The sequence below is a fragment of the Corvus brachyrhynchos genome, unplaced genomic scaffold (genome assembly GCF_000691975.1).
Source record: "Corvus brachyrhynchos isolate BGI_N302 unplaced genomic scaffold, ASM69197v1 scaffold106, whole genome shotgun sequence".
In the NCBI taxonomy this organism is placed as follows: Eukaryota; Metazoa; Chordata; class Aves; order Passeriformes; family Corvidae; genus Corvus; species Corvus brachyrhynchos.
The window spans coordinates 4113077-4132224 of record NW_008238834.1 but is presented as its reverse complement, the minus strand read 5'-3'; the positions used below and the strand labels follow the sequence as shown (position 1 = coordinate 4132224).

Sequence of the window (19148 nt, the reverse complement as noted above, 5' to 3'; positions counted from 1 at the left end):
CAGTTCAGCTTCCAGGATGTGATAGTTTGTTGTGGGAAGGCCCCATCTCATTGCCTGGAAACACAATTGTTAGGGAGCATCTGTTCCAAAACTAAGTAACAAAAGCACAAGTCTTCCTCTGATCTTCTCAGATGGGAAGGGCTTCAGCTAAATACACTGTGCTGCTCTACAGCACAGGGAGTTCTTCCCTCACCTAAAAAAATTGTTTGTTCTGAGGCTACAAACAGCTGTTCTGCATTTGTAATAAGGAAAATACACTACACAAACCACTATGATAAATACAACACTGTGTGGCATGAACAGACTATTGAAAAGATCAGTTGATATAAAGAATGTACAGGTGACAAATGTATGTACATGTGAAAAATGAATGTACAGTCCTGCTCTCAGTTAAACGTGGCTGGATTTGTTTTCAGCCACAAAAGTGATCAAAATGCTAACTCCTAAGAGCCAAAGCATCGCTTTTATTACCTCCACTGAGAAGTGGCTAGTGTGAGAAGTAAAATACTGCTGCCTAAATTGTGTTTATCTGTTTAAGCTAAGGAAGCTGCTCTATCCATATAAACAGATGCTGAGTGTTAAAACAAACCTCATTCAAAAGCACCAATGCAGGAGGCTGTCACAAGGACTCTGGCAGACAGTTGGTTTGTGCATTTGACAATATTGACTAAAAACACTATTTTCCTTTATCGACCATTTTTTCTCTGATTTGTCTTCTACCATGCACTGAAGACAAAAACTTCCCTTCTAATGCAAGTACTGCTGGAGTACCAGAAACAAACTCTATAAAATTTTTTAAACTTTTCAAAATCACCATTTTTCTGGCTAAGCAATGATGATTCTGGTTTATCTGACCTGTTTTATTAATTTCCAGGAGCAAGCTTTAATCTCAAGAGCATCATGAATAACCAATCATCTTTTTTACTCTATAAATAGACAATAACTGTTCTAAATCTTTCAGTAGCAGCAACTGCACCTTGAGCTCACATCTGCCCAGTGGCAAGCTGAGGCAAGTTTCTCCCTATGCTGCTGCTTCCACCTGACTGAATCACTCAGCTTGTCTCCTAGCATTGTGTTTGGCTCTTAAAGGCAAAAAAGAAAACTGATGCAGATGAATATAATTTTGCTTTGCACCACAGTGGTTTGCAATTGCACTGAACAAACTGATTATGCCAACACACGTTATTAAATAATACAAGGAGTAAAAAGTCATCAACCATATCCACTACAATTTCACTTTCTTGGCTCTGCTTTACTGAAAACATGAAAATAGCTGACCACAACTGTAAACTTGAGTGAAGATGTAAACTTTGATACACTAGGGACAGTTTGAAAAACTAGGGAAGATATTGCAAAGGCAATTTAATGGGGAACAGCAGGAGCACAATGGAGAAGTATCTATTGAGAACATACTTGTTTAAACAGTTGTTCTGCTTGTACAGGTAAGCAAGGGCTTGGGAAGGAGTTCATTTAGCTACAAAAATGTGACTTTTGTAGCTATCTCTGGAAAAAAGGGACAAGGAAAAGGTTTCTGTATAGACTATAAACCCATCACTGAAATCAAATATATAAACTGAATATATTAAAGCTTTGAATTTTATTACACTTAAGTTCTTCTGAATATCTTACCCTTCTGCCCTGTTCAAGGTAAACCTAAACATGAGAAATGGAAGGATAAAGGAGAACTCCACTAAACGTGGAGTACATTTCGTCAGAGTCTGTGTAGGCCAGCTTGCCTCCCGTTACAACAACATTTACTTCATCTCCTGCTTTGAGGTGAAGAACAAGGTGGAACGTCCCAGGACCACCACAGGTCTGTTTCCCCGAGTAGGGTTTGTGATACTCCAGCAGTTCCCTTCTGTACCCAGCAGTGTGGAGCTGAGCCACACTGGCGTTGGAGACGGACAGCACCGCTTCTACGTACTCATCCCTCTCCGGGGCCAGCACGGCCGTGATCAGGTAGCGCCCTTCATACGGTGATGTGAAAATGCCTGTAGAAGAGAGACAGACTGGGCTCAGCACAGTAACTCACAGTGGGGACACCTGACTGCTCTAAGCACAATGACAAACATAAAGCCACATGGGTCACCCACTGCTACGTACACGTAACTGCAACAAGGTCAGCCTGGGCAGGGGACCAGCTGATTGAAGTCATGAAAGCAAACGCCCACCTAACACCTCAGTGCTTGAGAAGGAGGCAGCCCTCACTTAGGGCCCTTGGGGAGGCAGTATGAGAACCTCCCTCCTCCTCTCCTCTCCTCCAGGTGACCCAGCCACAGTGAAGTGGATTAGTAAGGAACCTCACCTCTGCTACTTGGGCTCAGCTGGCCTCAGGTGGGCTGAGGATGCACAAGCAGCTGTGTAGTGGTGAGCTGGGCCTCAGTAGTACTGGGCAGTCGTGGAAAACCAGCTGTGGCAAAGCGTCTGCCTGTCCACACCCACAGGAAGCTTTTACCCCAGTGTGTCTGGCTTAGATGGACTTCGTTCAGTGTGCCAGCAAGGCCTGAGGTATCATGGAACACTGGTAACCCATGCTACTGCCTGTCTAGCATGTCTGTGGCTCCATTCTTTGGCTGTTACCTGTATTGGGGTTATAGTAGTCCCCGTCATTCACAAGCACTTTGTTGAAGTGAACCACGCCAACATCGCTGGAGAAAGGCTTTTGTGTGAGCCCAGCAGAAAATGACACCAGAGAGGGCACAGCAGCAGAGGCAGGTCCTGAAATGGATAACAACACAAGTCAGAGTCACATCAGGATGACAACACAGCCTTTTCCCTATGATGCTTTATAATCCAATGTCTCTGTTCCTGCACATACTCCACTTGGACTAATCCTGCCACTTGCAGGATGCCAGAATTAGCAGAACAAATTGCTGGCCCAGGCCCCAGGTGTCTCACCATAAAATTTATGGAGCACCATAAAGTTCCTGCCTTGGCCACAGGTTTTTTTGGGTTTTTTTTCCCTTCTAAGGAATGGCTTGTAAATGCTGGCAGTGGAAATCCTACCACCTTTCAATTCAACAATGCTTCTGCCAAAGACTTTCTTCAGGACGGAGGCTGACTTCCAAAATCTCCACTCTCCATCACTATCACAATGGCCATAGGAATGCTAAAGATTATAGCTCGTGCCAGCTTTCCTTGTCATGTTGAGAAGCTGTGCACGGCTTAGATTTCCCACTTTCTCTGCCAAAGTATAGTGAAAATGGCTATAAGAATATATAGCACTTCAGTATTAATGCAAAGAGAACCTCTTGTCTCTCTCCAGCACTTCTCTTTTGGGGGACTTTTCACAATTTTTTCTTCTCTCATCAGATCAAACAGACACTTAGGTATTTTATAGTGGCTATCCAGTTACTAGATAAACACTGCTGTTAGACTGGGCTGGATGAAATATAATTTGGACAATTAAGACAAATTTTTACTTTTAACAGACTGACTTAATGGCAAGTGTGCAGTGCTCAACCGCTTACTAGTCCCATTCTAGTTACGTTCCCTTTAAACATTTTCCTTAAGGCAGTACACGCTGCTAGAAGTAGTCAATTCTTGCTGCTTTGTCTGGGCAAGTAGCTAAACAACAAATGCCCTGAAGTCATCCACAGCTGCTGTTTCACCCTGCTCCTTCTGCCTTCCTTAAAATTAATGTTTGGCCTCTCCCTCTCAGAGATGCCAATCAGCAACAAATGCAACATTCATCAAATCATTGAGCATCTCGAATTGAAAGAGACTCACAAGGATCATTTAAGTCCAACTCCTGGCCCTGCACAGGACACCCCAGCAATCACACCTTATGTCTGAGGGCATTGTCCAAACTCTTCTTGAACTCTGTCAGGCTTGGTGCTGTTCCCACTTCCCTGGGGAGCCTGTTCCAGCACCCAACCACCCTCTGGGTGAAGAACCTTTTCCTGAAATCCAATCCAATTCAGATGATATTGATTAAAAGTTTAAAAAGTCACATAATCTAAAATGTGGATATACAAATGTTCTGCTATCCATTGTTTTTCTGAATAACTCAGCTGGGGCAGGGGGGAGGAGAAGGCAAAGGGGAAGACATGCCTGCAACTTCAGAACTGGCAAATAACTACGCTGATTTCCCTCAGGGGCTGGTAACCAGCTGCCTCATTATCTTTGGAAATCTTCCTATTTAGCATTTGGTCTCATGCTCAGCAGATAGACAGAAGCCCTTTTTCATTACTCCTACCTACCAGTGTGCCTGCAGGTGCTCCTGTAAGCTAAAATGATGTTATTTGAAAAGAGCAAAATTAGTTGCAGAAAGTCTACTTACTTAAACAGCTTCTGTAGAGCTCCACCACCTTAACACAACGCTACTTACAGAAAGCTCCTCTCAGCTTATCTTGAGGAGACTCAAATTAATTGAAAACACACCTCAACTTGTTGGCTCACTCAGAAGGTGTCTATCCCCTGCAGTCACACTGCACAAATGGAACAAACCATGTGCTGCCTGCCCAGAAACACTGCCAGCTTTGGAGCAGCTACAGTCCTGTTTGGGTTGGTGTCATCTGAATAAAGGAGTGACTCCTGCCCTGGCTCTCCATGGCTTCCTTCAAGATTTTCCTTCACTAATTGCTAGAATAGTTACTAGAAATACCTATTTGTTGCTATGCTGATGAAATTGCTTCAGATCTGCAGCCTAGTTTAGCATACCATATGTATCTATTCAAAGGAGAAATCTTAAACCTGTCTGACTATCCTCTCGATCAGTTCAGGGGTCGATAGAAGATGCACAGTAAAGATGCAGTGTGTCTGTGCTCTCTTCCCCTCTTCCAGCTTCCAGCTGGAGTTGTGCCTGTTCGAAGTGTTCGTAATTCCTACCAACAGCTCAGCAGTGCTTTTGCAGAACTTTACAGAGGGCTGCACCACCTTCTCTTACATGTCCCCTCTTGCAAACACTTTTCTTCATGCAAAGATCAAAGTTCAGCTTCTTGAGGGAAGGTCCAGGCTTGGACACTACTGTCATTTGAGCAGTCAGTATTATGGAAGTATAAACATCAGAAAAAAAAATTAAAGGATTTTAAAACTGTGAACCACAGGCACAGCTCTGATGAAGAAACTGCTAGGCAGACAAAAACTTTCACAAAAGATTTGACCACAGTTTTACTCCCCCTTTTGGGGGAGGAAGAAGCTCTTTTGCGTTCAGATGCATTCAGGAAGGTTTCACTTGAGATATTACATGTAGATGTAAGCAGGAGCAGGTAAGTCTGTTCTTGGCAATCAAAGCTACTGTAGTGCATTCTGGGGAGTCAAAAAACCACAGAAGATGCATGGGTGGCTCTTGTTAGGTTACGGCTACTTCCACCCATCTGCTAGTTGTGTCTCTGGTTCTCCACCTCTCTTTTGACTTCCAAGCACAGTTCATGCCTCCCACAGAGCCCAAGGGCCAGAAAGAAGGAAAAGAAAAAATATCACTAAGCAAAACAAAACAGCACACAGCATAGGCATTTGCTATCAAGATGAAAGGAGAAAAAGCCAACAGTGTGACAGTGCTGCTGACAACTACTCAGCAACTGGAACGAGGAAGAACCAACATAGAAGAGAGACTGTAAGTACATAATTCATTTGTCAGGAGGCACTTATGATTCCCTTGGATATAGCAGGAGTAAGGAGGATTTATCAGATTTCCTCTGACAAATGGTCAATACTCCTAAGTCTAAATGAGGGCAAAGTGTGTGATTTCAGTTAGAGCAAATGAGACAAAAATACCAGCAATTTATCACCGCCCTGCCTTTTTTTTTTTCTTTAAACTCTCCAATTTGACCTTAACATCTCATTTTCAGAAACATTCCTCCTGTCTATGGGTTGGCCAGACAGCACAGCACCCCACTGATTTCCATGAGCCAGTGCTCAATGAAGCTGCTCTGCTAAGTCACAGTGATTCTAATGTGGATGATAACTCGGCGTGCTATGAAGGCACACATACTTTTCTCCTGAGTCTGTTGGTAACACCTCTGTCTGCTCTTACAACTTCATCCTTTCACACTGCAGCAAGGGAAGATTTGCTTCAGCAGTTACCTACTGCTCCTTATACAAATATCCAACTCTTGCTGTATTAAAAAGGATTAAGCGGATGTACTCAGGTCCTGACACTTAACTCACACTCACCTTTGCTGTAAACTCCTTGCCTGTATGAGCTACTATGTAATATTGTATCTTGTACTCTCTCATTAACACTTGTAAGTCCTCAAAGATCTTCACCTACAACTTAATATTGTGGGATGCCTGCACATATTTAAGGAATCTGAAAAAAATCAGGAAAAACTCTGGTACTGAAAACATGCAAATCATGCCTCAGCATTCAAGAAAAGCATGAAAGTGGGCTATTTTAGTCCCAGGAGACAGAATTGGAGCCCTTGACTTCTTCCTGGACAGTCCTTTTACATCACAGAAGATTTTCAGAAACAGAAAGAGAGTACTCAGAAGGGCATCCTGATAGTACAAGATTTTTATATTAGGAATTATAGTACAAGAACATCTGATCATCTTTTAAATTTGAATTTGAGTACCACAAAATGTACTGGGTGAAGACTGCCAAGGATATCATAAACAGCTGTCCTGAACTAATTAGACAGTAAGGATTCCTTGATGCCTTATTTACGCATTAAGTTCCTCCTCCAATAAGCCACAAATCTTCCCTTCCCCAGCTGTTAATTTCCACAACAATGTTAACTGCTGAATGCTGTCCCAGAATGCTCTCTTCACCAGACACTGACAATTAGAATCACAGAATCACAGACTCAATTAGACTGGAAAAGACCTCTGAGATTGAGTCCAACCTGTGACCAAACACGACCATGTCAACCAGACCATAGCACTGAGTGCCACATCCAGTCATTCCTTAAACACCTCCAGGGACGGTGGCTCCACCACCCCCCTGGGCATCCATTCCAAAGTTTGATCACCCTTTCTGTGAAGAAATTCTTCCTCATGTCCAGCCTAATCCTCCCCTAGTACAGCTTAAGGCCATGTCCTCTTGTCCCGCCACTTGCTGCCTGGCAGAAGAGGCCGACCCCCAGCTGGCTACAGCCTGCTTTCAGGGAGTTGTAGAGAGCTGAGCCTCCTTTTCTCCAGCCTAAACAACCCCAGCCCCCTCAGCTGCTCCTCATAGGACATGTCCTCCAGACCCTTCACCAGCTTCAGTGCCCTTCTCTGGACTCTCTTCAGCACCTCAGTATCCTTCCTGAATTGAATGGCCCAGAACTGGACACAGCACTCGAGGTGTGGCCTCACCAATGCCAAATACAGGGGAAGAATCACTTCCCCACTCCTGCTGGACACACTATTTGTGATAGAGGCCAGGGTGCCATTGGCCTTCTTGGCCACCTGGGCACAGCTGGCTCAGGTTCAGCTGCTGTCAGCCAGCACCCCAAGGTCTTTTTCCTCTGGGCAGCTTTCCAGCCACTCTGCCCCAGCCTGTAGCACTGCAGCAGGTTATTGTGGCCAAAGTGGAAGACCTGGTACTTGGTCATGTTGAACTTCATCCAGTTGTCCTCAGCCCATCAATCCAGCCAGTCCAGATTAGGGACAGTGGATGTAAATGCTCCAACTCCACAGAAGTCTTAACAGCTTTTTGTACCATCCTTATCTCTCTGTTTTCTGACTATCTGGCGTTGAGGTTGACAAGGCATACTGTGGGAACTTCAAGGACAAATCAGCAGGTATATCTTGTATTTAGATAGGTATTCAGGGGCATGGATCAGGAAAATGAACTCCTTGGTCAAGCCCTCCTCCCTCGGGATCCCAGGGTGGTAACTGTTCCACCAACATGTTCCACCAAGCAGCAGACAGGCACACTCCTGCTTTACCCTGCCTTTTCAACACTTTTAACATCCACCTACTGTTTCACACAGCTTTAGCATAAACTGATTAAAATACTGCTATCTATAAATTGTGATGGGAAGAAAACCCCCAGGAAATACATTTATCACAGAAATCTAGACATCTGTATTGGCTTTGCTGGCATCAAGATAAATGAATGTTTCTTTACTTCTTATCCTCTTCCAGAAACCTCATCTATTGCTGCCTTGTTCTTACCACTACAATCCTCAAATGCAGAATGATTGCTTTAAGGCTATGATGGAATTTTAATTAGAAGGTATAAATATCAGAATTAGAGCATTAATTCTTTACAATTCTTTGTCAGTCCCCAGACCAGTCTTCACGAAGTGTATTTGTGATTTTGTTATGGCCATCAAACTAAGTCCTGGGGGCATAGGATTTTGGATTTCATAAAGCCCTAAAGTTTTACTTCCATCTATTGCCCATATTTCCTCAAACAAATTTAGATGAAATAGCTCTTTTTGAAGAGGGTGTGGAAATATTTACTTTGATTGAGGATACTATTCCCCAGGGTTCGATAATATCTGGAGTATGAGACTGCAGGGCTGGCAGCACCCAATCAACATATTTATCTAGGCCAGCTAGCATGTCCTACATAAGTTTTATACCTGTTCATCATACAAATTCATAAATAAATTGTGATACTAACAATTATAAAAATGTTTTTAAAACCCCCAGCAAACCAAGAAAACTGCATTTTGAATTGTTTTAATCAGTGGCTGTCAGTGGCAGCACTTCTGCTTTCACTGAAGTCAGGAACACAAGCCCTGGTGATGATAACAAAGCCAGAAGTTCTCCCAAGAGGAGAACAACCTCATGCACTAGGCTAAGACACCAGCAGTTCTTCAAGGTCCTAGTCTTGGCCTTATTCATATTTTATTAAAGAAATAATAAAATAACGATAAATATCTATTTATTTTCTCATTTAGAAGGCAAATAGAAAGGTCCATACTGACATTAGCTAGAAAATACAAACTCTCTGTATTTAAAAAACACACAGTGAATTAAGTAGCAAGAACCCAAAATTATTTTTCAAAACCTAACTCTTCTCCCCACTTCCATATTTTCAAAAGATACAGATTACGTTTTAATGCTTAGGTATAGCAAAAATTGGTCAGATTTTCCTCAATGCTAAACTTAAATACTAAAAATCAACACATTTTTTTCTCTCAGCCATGACCTTCCAGGGACTGAAATGAACATTAAGTACCTGTGTGAAAAGTTTCTAGGAAACAACTGCCTTACCTTGTGAATCCGTGGTAGAAGGAGATGACTTTGGATATCCTACAAAGAAAAAGTAGTATGTGTGACTCAGTACATAGCAGAGTACATTATGACCAAAGATCACTGCAGACCTCTAAAAAGCATCCCTGATTACTGAACAGCTACCTACCAAAATAGCTACTAAATAGTGTCTCCTATGGGATGCTCAATTATTGTTAAACTGGGGTGCTCATGGCAAAGAGAATCAAGTTATTACTCCAGTGTACTAAATCCAATGCAAGCATTATGGAAAGAAAAAAAATTATTTAAGTTTCCCTAGTGGCAAAGACTGCTGTAGTTACCAGGGATTTTACATCATCTCTGTTGACCTCATGCTTTGTGCAGCCTTGGAAAGGCAACAAAACTGGCACTGAATGTGTTTCCCCTACTTCTGCAGCCAGCTGGAGGCTGCAGAGGCCCATTCACAAATCAACTCTGCTGAAAACCCATTCCCAACAGCAACAGCCTCAGTGGGTGTCCATTAAAGGCCAAAAGGGGGCTGGTAAAGCACGACAGATCTCAGTGACACCTCTCCAGCAAGACCTGACATAGCCATTACACCCAGTCAGGAGGGACTCACTACCAGTTTGACTCTCTCACCTGGTGCTCCAGCATACCCTTCAGCAATAGGCATGGTACTTTGGCCAGCCTGACCATCCGCACTTCTAAGACGTCCTCTCCCAGACATTAAAACCGTGCCAGGAGGCCCTGCCTCCCCTGTCTCCAAGATGATGCCGGTTGTTCCAGGCAGAAGTGGCACAACTGCTGACCCTGGCAGAGCTGGACGTGGAGGAGGTCTCAGCTGTGGTGGCAGGAGGGGGATCCTCTGCCGTGGGGGCTGTATCCTGGGCCTTGATGGCAGCAGGGATATGCCAGGCTGGGGCTGCACGGGTGGCCTTGGTGGCAAGGGCTGCTGTGGTACTTCTGGTCGCCCTTTGACATGATGAAAGAAGAGGAAAAATACAAAATTATTTGCCTAAAATAGAACATAAGATTGCATAATTTTGCATAATAAATACTTCAAAATAAAACAGGACTCAGTTGGAGGCCACCTGTTCCCTCAGACCCAAGACTGCGCTGGCTAAATGCCATTCCACTCCTGAAGTACTACAGACTCCACTCTTTACAGCCTGTATGACAGAGGGAAAGGAATGAAGACAGCCTGGAGACAGGACAATCAGCAGTCAAATAATCCATGAACATTCATTCAGTTGCTAGACCAGCTTGGCCTTTCTGCACCAAGCAGGCTGAGTGTCAAATTTATTCCCACTGGTACCCTCATTCTAGAGCGTACTCTCTCTTTCTGCTTTCACTTCAGTTCTCCTCAACCCCTCACACCCATCGTGCTTGCTTTTGACTCTGTACTCACACAACTCCCAGCACAAGGCTGGACCTTTAGCACGATCATAACGAAAATTATCCACAGCAAAAAACATCGGTAAATGAACATGACTTAAGTGGTTTTTCTCCCTTACTTTTAAAAGCAATGGACTTAAATTTCCAAGTACTTCCATTACTAATATTTTCTGACAATGAAGGCAGAAGCCCAGGATATGATCTATCACTAAATTCTTTATTGTTTAAATAGAAGAGATACCATTAAAAGGCTTTTCCACTAGGGCAGCCAACCCACATGACATCAGAGTTGAACAGCGCTGACATGGTTACATTTGTGTATCTGGTCAAGTTCTAAGCCCTTTATAGGAATTATGGTTTATTCATAAAAATGAAGTCCTAGATGACACTTAAGGATGCAGCGTCCTCCCAAGAGTAAAGCTGAATTACATCTACACTAAGAACAGAAATTTACAAATGTGTAGATTTTAGCAGATGCAATGACAGCTTTTACACAGAATAAATACAATTTCATGCTAAATTAAAATTCAGCATAGGTTGCTTTGGTTGCATTTTGAGACCAAAACATGTCTTTAGGCACAGGGATGGATGTGAGTTTCTGTGGAAATGGGCAAACATCCTGTTGCAAATTTATCTAACACAACCCATCACACACCAGACATACTTGCCATGGTCCACAGTGGAGACCACCTCTCTGAGTGGTTCAGAATGAAGCACTTCAGTACAGTCCAAAATCAACCAAGGCAAATTCACCAGTGGCTAGGGCTAAGCCAGCTGGCTGTGCCGAGAAGCAGATGTGGTGTGAGGCTTCCCCTGGCTCGGCTGTGTGTCTGGGGACCCCAGGAGAGCCTTACTCTGCGCCTTTGGGGAAGAGCATACAACAAAGTTGTGCAGGTATTGTCCCAAACGCATGGCTGGGGTCCAGACAATGTCACTGGCAACCCATGTGCTGTTTTGTGACAACTCAACAGCTGCACTTTACCCTTGTGAATCTCATTTCTTGTTTTCAGTCTCATAAAAGCTTTAAAAGCCCACATAAGCCTTCCAGAGTACTGGGAGCCTGTCTGAAGTCATAGTCTCACACCACCTGCGTTCATTTGCTAGATATGGCTGCTAGAAAAAAAACCTCCCTGAGCTTTGCTGGCTGGCTTTTAACTGTGAGGAGAATTGAAACTCATACAAGCAACGCACCACAAAGCTGGGCTGAAGCTCACTCAGCCCACGGGGCAGAGGCCTAGAGAGTGAAATGGTCACTTTATACAGATTAAAATTATTTTTCATTAAAACCCTAAGATTAAAAAAATCTTATAAAATCTTTCAAAAAAAGTCTTTAAGTATTGAGGTGAATTGTTTAACAGAATTGTTAACTTAGTGAGACAACTTCTGTCCACAGAGGTACTCATTTAGACCTTCAACTAAAATCTTCAGATTAACCTCACTGAAAAAACAAATGGACAAAATACTTTACCTTGGGATGCACGTACTTGTCATTTCTTGAGTCAATTATGCTGAGCTTTATAAAGACAGTTATTTGAAATGACACTGGAAAAATGAATATTTTTCTCTGCTTGTTTTTCTGGACCTTTAAATAACCATCAACTGCTGAAGTCCCATATCCTGAGGAAACTGCTTCCTTGCATGCAACATAAATACTGCAATATTCAGAACTGTCCCATCTCCACAACACTAAATCCAGAATCACTTGCCTAAAGCTCAACTTCAAGTGGAAGCAATCAGATACGTGTGTGTAGAGATCTGCTTTAACTTTGCTGAGCAGGCCACAAACAAAATCTTCCCATCCTCTTCCCATCTATCTGGGAAGGCAAAGAATAGAGCTGAGATCATTATGCAGCCAGGAACAGCAACACGGTTCTCAGCAGCAGCAGCCTTGCTGCTCTGCTTGTCATCACTGTTGTGAGTGGCAATGTGGTTACCACATCACATACCAGCATCTTCTCATGCTCTCCTCAGCCCCCAAATCACACAGGAACAAAGTGCATAAAGCTAACTAGCAAGTAAAGGAATCTGTGCTTGCTCTCACAAGTAGCCAAAAAGACCTCACTTGAGTTTTGTTACAGACACCAAGGGGACTTTACAATTCTGTTAGAAAGCAGCATTGTGCACAAGCTCACAGGGAGCCCAGAGGAACTGACTATATGACTATTCACACCACCACATTAAAATTTTATGTTGCATTTTATCGATGCTGTAATGCAGAGCACACATTTGGTTTCTTAGGCCACAACTTCACCAGACAACATTTTGCTGTTGGTTTCAAAGCCCTGCTACCCAGCCAACTACCATAGGAATGGCAGGTCAGGTCAAATAACCGTAACCAAAGCAAACTGCACTCCCAGCATGGTATCTGGCTGCAAGACCACACTTTTGGTTCCTGGAAAACTTCATGGATCTGTGAATCCTGCCTATACATGAGTAGGCAGTAAGTTAAAAGAGACCACCAACTTTAACATGTCTTTCAGTTTCGTGCCATGTGAAGAACAAACATACCCACAGAGAGGAACAGAGTGCAATGAGAGCAACTTGGACTATGAGACATGGAGCTGGGGGAAGGCACCATTTAATGGGAATGGAAAGCTGCTGGATTGCTTTACCTTGGAGAGCACATCGTGCATGGTTCCCTAAATGCTTCGAGCAGACCACTGCCTGCTGTCACCACTGCCTTGCGTGCTGTAGACATTTCACTACCTTCACCAGGAGTTGCAACAAATAAAATACATTTCTGGTCTCTGGGTTCATACCTGATGCACAGTCAATCACTACGTTGCCTTGTTAGTTTGAGGATTGAGGCATTTTAAACCTCTTAATAAAAAATATGGGAGAAAATGCAGCCACGTTTTTAAGATGAGGGTCATTTGACTTTGCTGGGCTTTACACTGCTTGGTAAGATTTTACATTTTATTTCTTGCAACACATCCTTGCCTTACTGCCCTTAAACAACTTTATTAGTAACAACTTGTTTCTGTTTTCGGCCCCTCTGAAGTCAGATGACATCGTTTGAATGCTATGATATGCTGGCAAATTGTGCCTAAGAAATTCTCCACTGATCCAAGTCCAGGTCTTCCTGTCAAATAACATTGGTATGGGAGACAATGCTGCAGATCACAGATGTAAAAACAATTAAAGCCATACCCCAACTCATGTAACAGGGTTCCCAAAATCACTTCCAAAAAAGGCTCTTCTGCCAAAATCTTTCTGCTACTCCAGCCATCAAAACTTACTTAGGCTGCTGTGCCAGACAGTGTTATTGTAATTGGAAACATTTGGGAACTGCAGTGTATGCTTCACAAATCCTGCAGAGGCCAGAGGCACCCCAGAGCAGCAAGGGATGCTCAGAGCTCCTCCACCCCAGACCCAGCAGCAGCGTCCTTCCATAGCCTTTTATCACCCAGTGGTGGATGGAGCAGTCTGCCCTGAAAAGGTATTTTATGGAAACCCAGGCGTGCTGAGGCTTTTTAATGCTTTAATATATTGTAACAAGGGCTGATAAATGCAACCCATGAGGTTACTTGAACACCTGCTTCAAATAGCAGAAGAAAGATTACTAATTGTGTGTATCTTGGACCTTTCTCCAATGTTGGTCCCTAGTGCTAGTTAATTCTGGGCAAGACGGATGAGAAACAGGATTATACAGATACATCATGTTCCATTTTAATGGAGACTGGGTCTGCTTCTGCAAGGTTTAGGGATAGAGGTCCTAACCCTGTTGAATTTAAGTCAAAATTACAGTAAAAGAATCACCTGAAATTTACAGTCCCTCTTCACTCCATTTCCTCCTTTAAAGGAAAAGAAACTTTTTTTTTTTAATTCACACAAAAGCTTCTCACCTCAGAAGGATTTTTGTGTCAAGCGCTGCTATGCATTTGGTTTTAAACAACTAAACAAAAGAAACACATCTATCACAGGTTTTCAAGTCTCTCTACAGAAATTAATTTCAGACCCTTCAAGAAACACAACTTGTCCATTCAAGAAAGAACACTCAAGAGTCTTGCATCTGATCTCTCCCAACCACCATCAGTTGCAACAGCCCACAGGCTCTTCCCTCAGCACCTCTTCTAATTTTAGGCCAGTCAAAGAAATTGGCCTCTTATTTATCTCATACATGCACAGAATTAGAACCAGACGCATCAACCACCTGGGGAGTGCAGCTTCAAAACAGTCTCCAATTCCTATGATTTTGTGTCATGTTAACAGAAACGGGAAAAGAGGAACTCAGCTTCCTCCTGTAAACTTCAAGTCTCAGAAAAACAACCCATTGCTGAAATTTTGAGCAAGAACTGCAGAGGGAACTGGATGGCATTGGGCAAGGTCTCTAAACCTTCATAGCAAGGCTCACCAACATGCTGAGGTTACCATTTCCCAGCATTTTGAGCCAAAGGGAATGTGCCCTGGCTTCTCATCTGCTCTGATGCAAACTTTAAACTACCTGTGGAGGTAGATTTGCACCAACATGTTGGACTAACAGAACCAGCTGAGGTGTTAGAACACTGCCAGCTGGAATGTGCCAACTACTGCCAACAACCTTGTGGGAATGGAAGCTTCTGGGAGAGAGATGAAGCACTAGTCTTATATTGCCATGCCAAAATATGCCAGAGCTCACTTGTGAAACTTCTAGATCAAAGAGTTGGTGCTGAATTATAATCATTAACCATGCTAAAAACACAACTTAGAGGAAATCTTTTTTATCATAAATTTGAATTCATTTGACTTCAGTTTTCTCTATTTACTGTTCAATTTTCCCTGAGAAATACAGAATAATCATCAACAACAAAATTAAACAAAACAAAAATTAAATCAAATGAACTGGAATAATACAGACAATTATTACATAAAAACTCACTTTAGAATCACTATTCAAAACCACTACTTTTTCCCACTCTCTTTATTCTAGCTCGAAGTAACATAAAAACATGTAAGACTTCTTTTTTATTTTTTTGAAGGGTACTTTTAAAAGCACTCAAAGTACTCTGTGGTGTTCTGGAGCAAAGAGCCAAAATTAGAGTCACTGTAAAAACAAAGTAGATATTGTGTAATATTAAGTTTTTCCTCCCTTGTTTAGTTCTTTTCTAAGCGTTTCAGAAAGGAAAGCCAGATGAAAAACAAACAAACAAACAAAAGTAAAAAAAAGAAAGCAAGGAACTTACTTGTGTCAGACTGAGATTTCAGCACGCCTTCAATGTCTGTGGTGATTTTGGAGACCTGACTATGAAACTGTTGTACAGACTTTTTGAGGCCAGAAATATCAGTAGAATGAGATGCTATAGTTCCATTCATTTCACGGATGCAGTTCCATAAGCTGCTCACGTGCTTATTCAGACCGTCTTTTATATTCTGCAAGCTGTCTGAAACAGAGTCCAGCTTGCCACAGACTTTTTCAACATGTGAGACCCTGCTCTCAACATCTGAAACACCCTCCTGGACACCTTGGGTCTTTTCTTTGCACTTGCTAAGATCATTCAGGATATGGTCATTCAATTGTTCTAGTCTGTCTTTCACTTCACCACAGCAGTTCTCATTGGAATGAGCAGTTTGATTTGCAAATGTCCTCTGCATTTGATCAATTTTTCGGAAGACACCTCGTTGTGTTTTTCTGCATGTCGAATTGACACCCAGAAGCTGCTCCCTGCAGCTACTCAGGCCATCTTGAAGATTTTTCATATCTTTATCAATGGCATTTAGATTGTATCGGAATACACGCACATCTCTCTGCATTTTCTGCATATCACGTTGGTTACTCTTAATTAAGCTGAGTTTCTCATTAAGAGAGCTATTTAGAGACTGCAGGAGAACAGAATTATTCTCTGTTTTCAAAAGCAAGTGATTGTACTTGTCATTACAATTTTCTAGCTCTTTCTGAAGGCTCTCCATACCTTGTGGTGTAGACTGACATTTCTGCCCACAGACCTGTTCAAGTGACAGCAGTTTGTCCTTCAGGAAATTCATCTCTGCTGTAAACTGCTCATTTGCAAATCCTGCATCGCTGGGCAAGATGGGCCCAGGATTAACAAACATTCCATCTGGGTCTGTGGTGTTGGCAAGCTCTAAAATAGTGCCGCCCAGCCTAACCTCCAGTGCCCGCAGCTTTTGGTCGAACAAGTCTCTCAGTTCGTCCACCTCAGCAGCGATAGCACTGCGGAGAGTCTCCTCGACATAAAAACAATGCTCTTCAGCATTTCGTTCCGTAATATTCATCCTCGCATCCAGCTCCTCCAGCCTCTCACCAAACACATCTTCTAGATCTGGAGTTGACAATCGAATGATTTCATTATCTATTCTGACATTCAACATCCTCTGTGCTTCCACAATTCTGTCAATCTTCTTATCTAAATCTTTCATCTGTTGGTCAAAGTCATTTCCCTCGCCCTTCTTGCAACAACTGGAGTCATTTGATGGAATCTGAGTGCGGAGCATATTTATTTCTTTTCTCAAGTCATTCTCTTTTCCTTTTATAACACTGATTATCCCTACACAGCTATTGCCATCGTACTGCTGCTGAATATCCTCACAGGAGTTCTTCAGATCTGCCACTTCCTTTTCAAGTGCTTCCATTATTTCTTGCCTGAGGGACTCAAATTTTGAGTCTATATATTCCTGATATATATTGTCACGGGGCATTGTTATTGTAGGTCCTCGTGCTACCTCCTGCAGTTGTTTCAATTGTCCTTCATAACCTTTTACCTTTCCATTCAGTTCCTCCAGCTCATCATTCCTCATCTTCAAGGCTTCTTTGACCTCAGCTAGCTCAGATTTTATATCTTCCATTTCAAAATCAATAAAAGGGTCTTTTTGATCTTTATTGTTGAAGAGTCCTGGCAGCTGAATAGTGTCTGTTGCACCACCAACTGCACTGTCAGGCTCTGGGCGGTCGTAAAGGTTGTTCAGCCAAGTGACCAACATCTTGCTAGCATCTTCTTGTACAGTCAGCTTCAGGTTTTCATTCACACCTGCCACAGACGACTGAAGTTCAATCACAGACCGTGTAAGTCTAAACAATTCGTCCTCAAGAAACTGCATTCTCTTCTCATATGGTGGAGGCTCTGGTGCTTCTGTTGGTTCTGCATCTGTTTCCCAGAAATAACAAAATGTGGATGTAAATATTCCTAGTGGTATCTGTTTCAATCAGCTGCAGTTAACTTCACTTTTCTTTACAATGAAATAATGATTTAAACTGCCTAATGCTTGTTGTCTTTTCTGTCCTTATTTTCAGTTGTTTATAATTAATACGTTATCAAAACCGTCAGAACTAAAAGTTTGAGAACAGTGACCAATTCCTTCCAAGATACAGTGGCCATACATAAACTGGCAAGCAGAATCATCCCTTTTGCTCAGCAATGGATTTGAGCTGCAGCATATATAACAGACCATTATAGATCCATACACATCACAGCCCAACCACCTTAGAACCACTGCATCTCCTATAACAATAATTTGCCCCTGAATTCCCACTGAAAACTTCAGTGGCAGTCATTTATGTGCCTGAAGTAGGTTTGTGCTTCAGTGTTTTACTGAACTGGGGTCCAAATATACATCCCATATATGACATGAGGTTCTGCAAGACACTCCACTTATCATACTTGCTTCACAAATACCTAATTATTTGACATATATTTAAGCAGGCAATAAAACCATGCATAAAAGCATAAGTTCTACACATTCAAAACTGTTAGATAAAAATACCTTATCCTCATTGAATGAAAATCAGAAAGAGAAGACTTTTAGCTGCAATCTGCTTTTTACCTATGAGAAATCAATTAATGAATCTGAATATTGTCGTTAGTAGCACCACATTTACAGAGCCACGTACAAATCTGGATGTTCAGTTTCAAGCAAAATATGTAACAATTGCAGAAAATCCAGAACCACAAAATAAAAAACAAACATTATCAGAGGTCAAGAAAGGATAAACTGCAGGAAAAGGCAAAGTAATTTTTAATTTTGTCTAGAAGAGGGGAGAAGGGTACAGATACCATGATGTTTTATTATCATCATTTGGAATTAATATTTTAGGCTGGCTAACAAAATATTTTAAAAGCTTGTTTTTAAAGCAGATATATAATCTATGGGACTAGTCTGAAACCATGTATTCAGTCATTCAATACATTCCACTACACAGAAAACACATGTGGAAATCTGACTAAGTGCTGTATGTGACACTAATCTCCAATTATGTCGGAAAAAGTCCTTCAGAAAGAAACATCTGTTTATCATTTTTTCTTAATGGAGAAAAGGTATAATATGGCAGTAACAGAATTCCTTCTTGCCCTTTCAGAAGACAGTATCCTACACAAACAAACATCATTCATTCCTTAAGATACTTTTTGAGAAGTTGAGGCTTATCCTTACTTATTCCCTTACTCATTATTAAGGCAGGTAGTCTAACATGAATCTGTAAAATCTTCACAATCTTGAACAAAACATGGCGAAACTGCTAGGAACCCTTATATATGATTAAAATTAGTACCTGAGTTTTTCTTTTGTTTTAATAACAGTTCTTCTTTTTTAATTTTTTTTTTCTGAGCACTGGAGAAACCACAAAAAAACCCCCTGTAAAATTACAAAACCCACAGTCTTAACACAAAGATTTTCTGGAACCATGAGTAGGCAGCTGGCATTTCCAGCCAGTGTTCTACAGCCCATTTTTCTGTTACTCTTCAGAAAAT

The 19148-nt window shown here is 42.0% G+C and overlaps 1 protein-coding gene across 1 annotated transcript in view; it reads right to left on the bottom strand.

Moving 5' to 3' along the window:
- Window positions 1-1578: 1578 nt before the first annotated feature.
- The window catches only part of EMILIN2 (elastin microfibril interfacer 2), a 31801-nt gene continuing 14231 nt past the window's right edge, over window positions 1579-19148 (bottom strand). Inside the window, exons 4-8 of the mRNA XM_017738232.1 lie at window positions 15633-17549; window positions 9715-10047; window positions 9097-9135; window positions 2581-2718; window positions 1579-1991 (exon numbers count right to left, since the gene is read on the bottom strand). Of these exons, the coding sequence (XP_017593721.1) occupies window positions 1654-1991; window positions 2581-2718; window positions 9097-9135; window positions 9715-10047; window positions 15633-17549 (2765 nt within the window). The 3' untranslated portion in view covers window positions 1579-1653. The remainder of the gene's footprint in view (window positions 1992-2580; window positions 2719-9096; window positions 9136-9714; window positions 10048-15632; window positions 17550-19148) is intronic.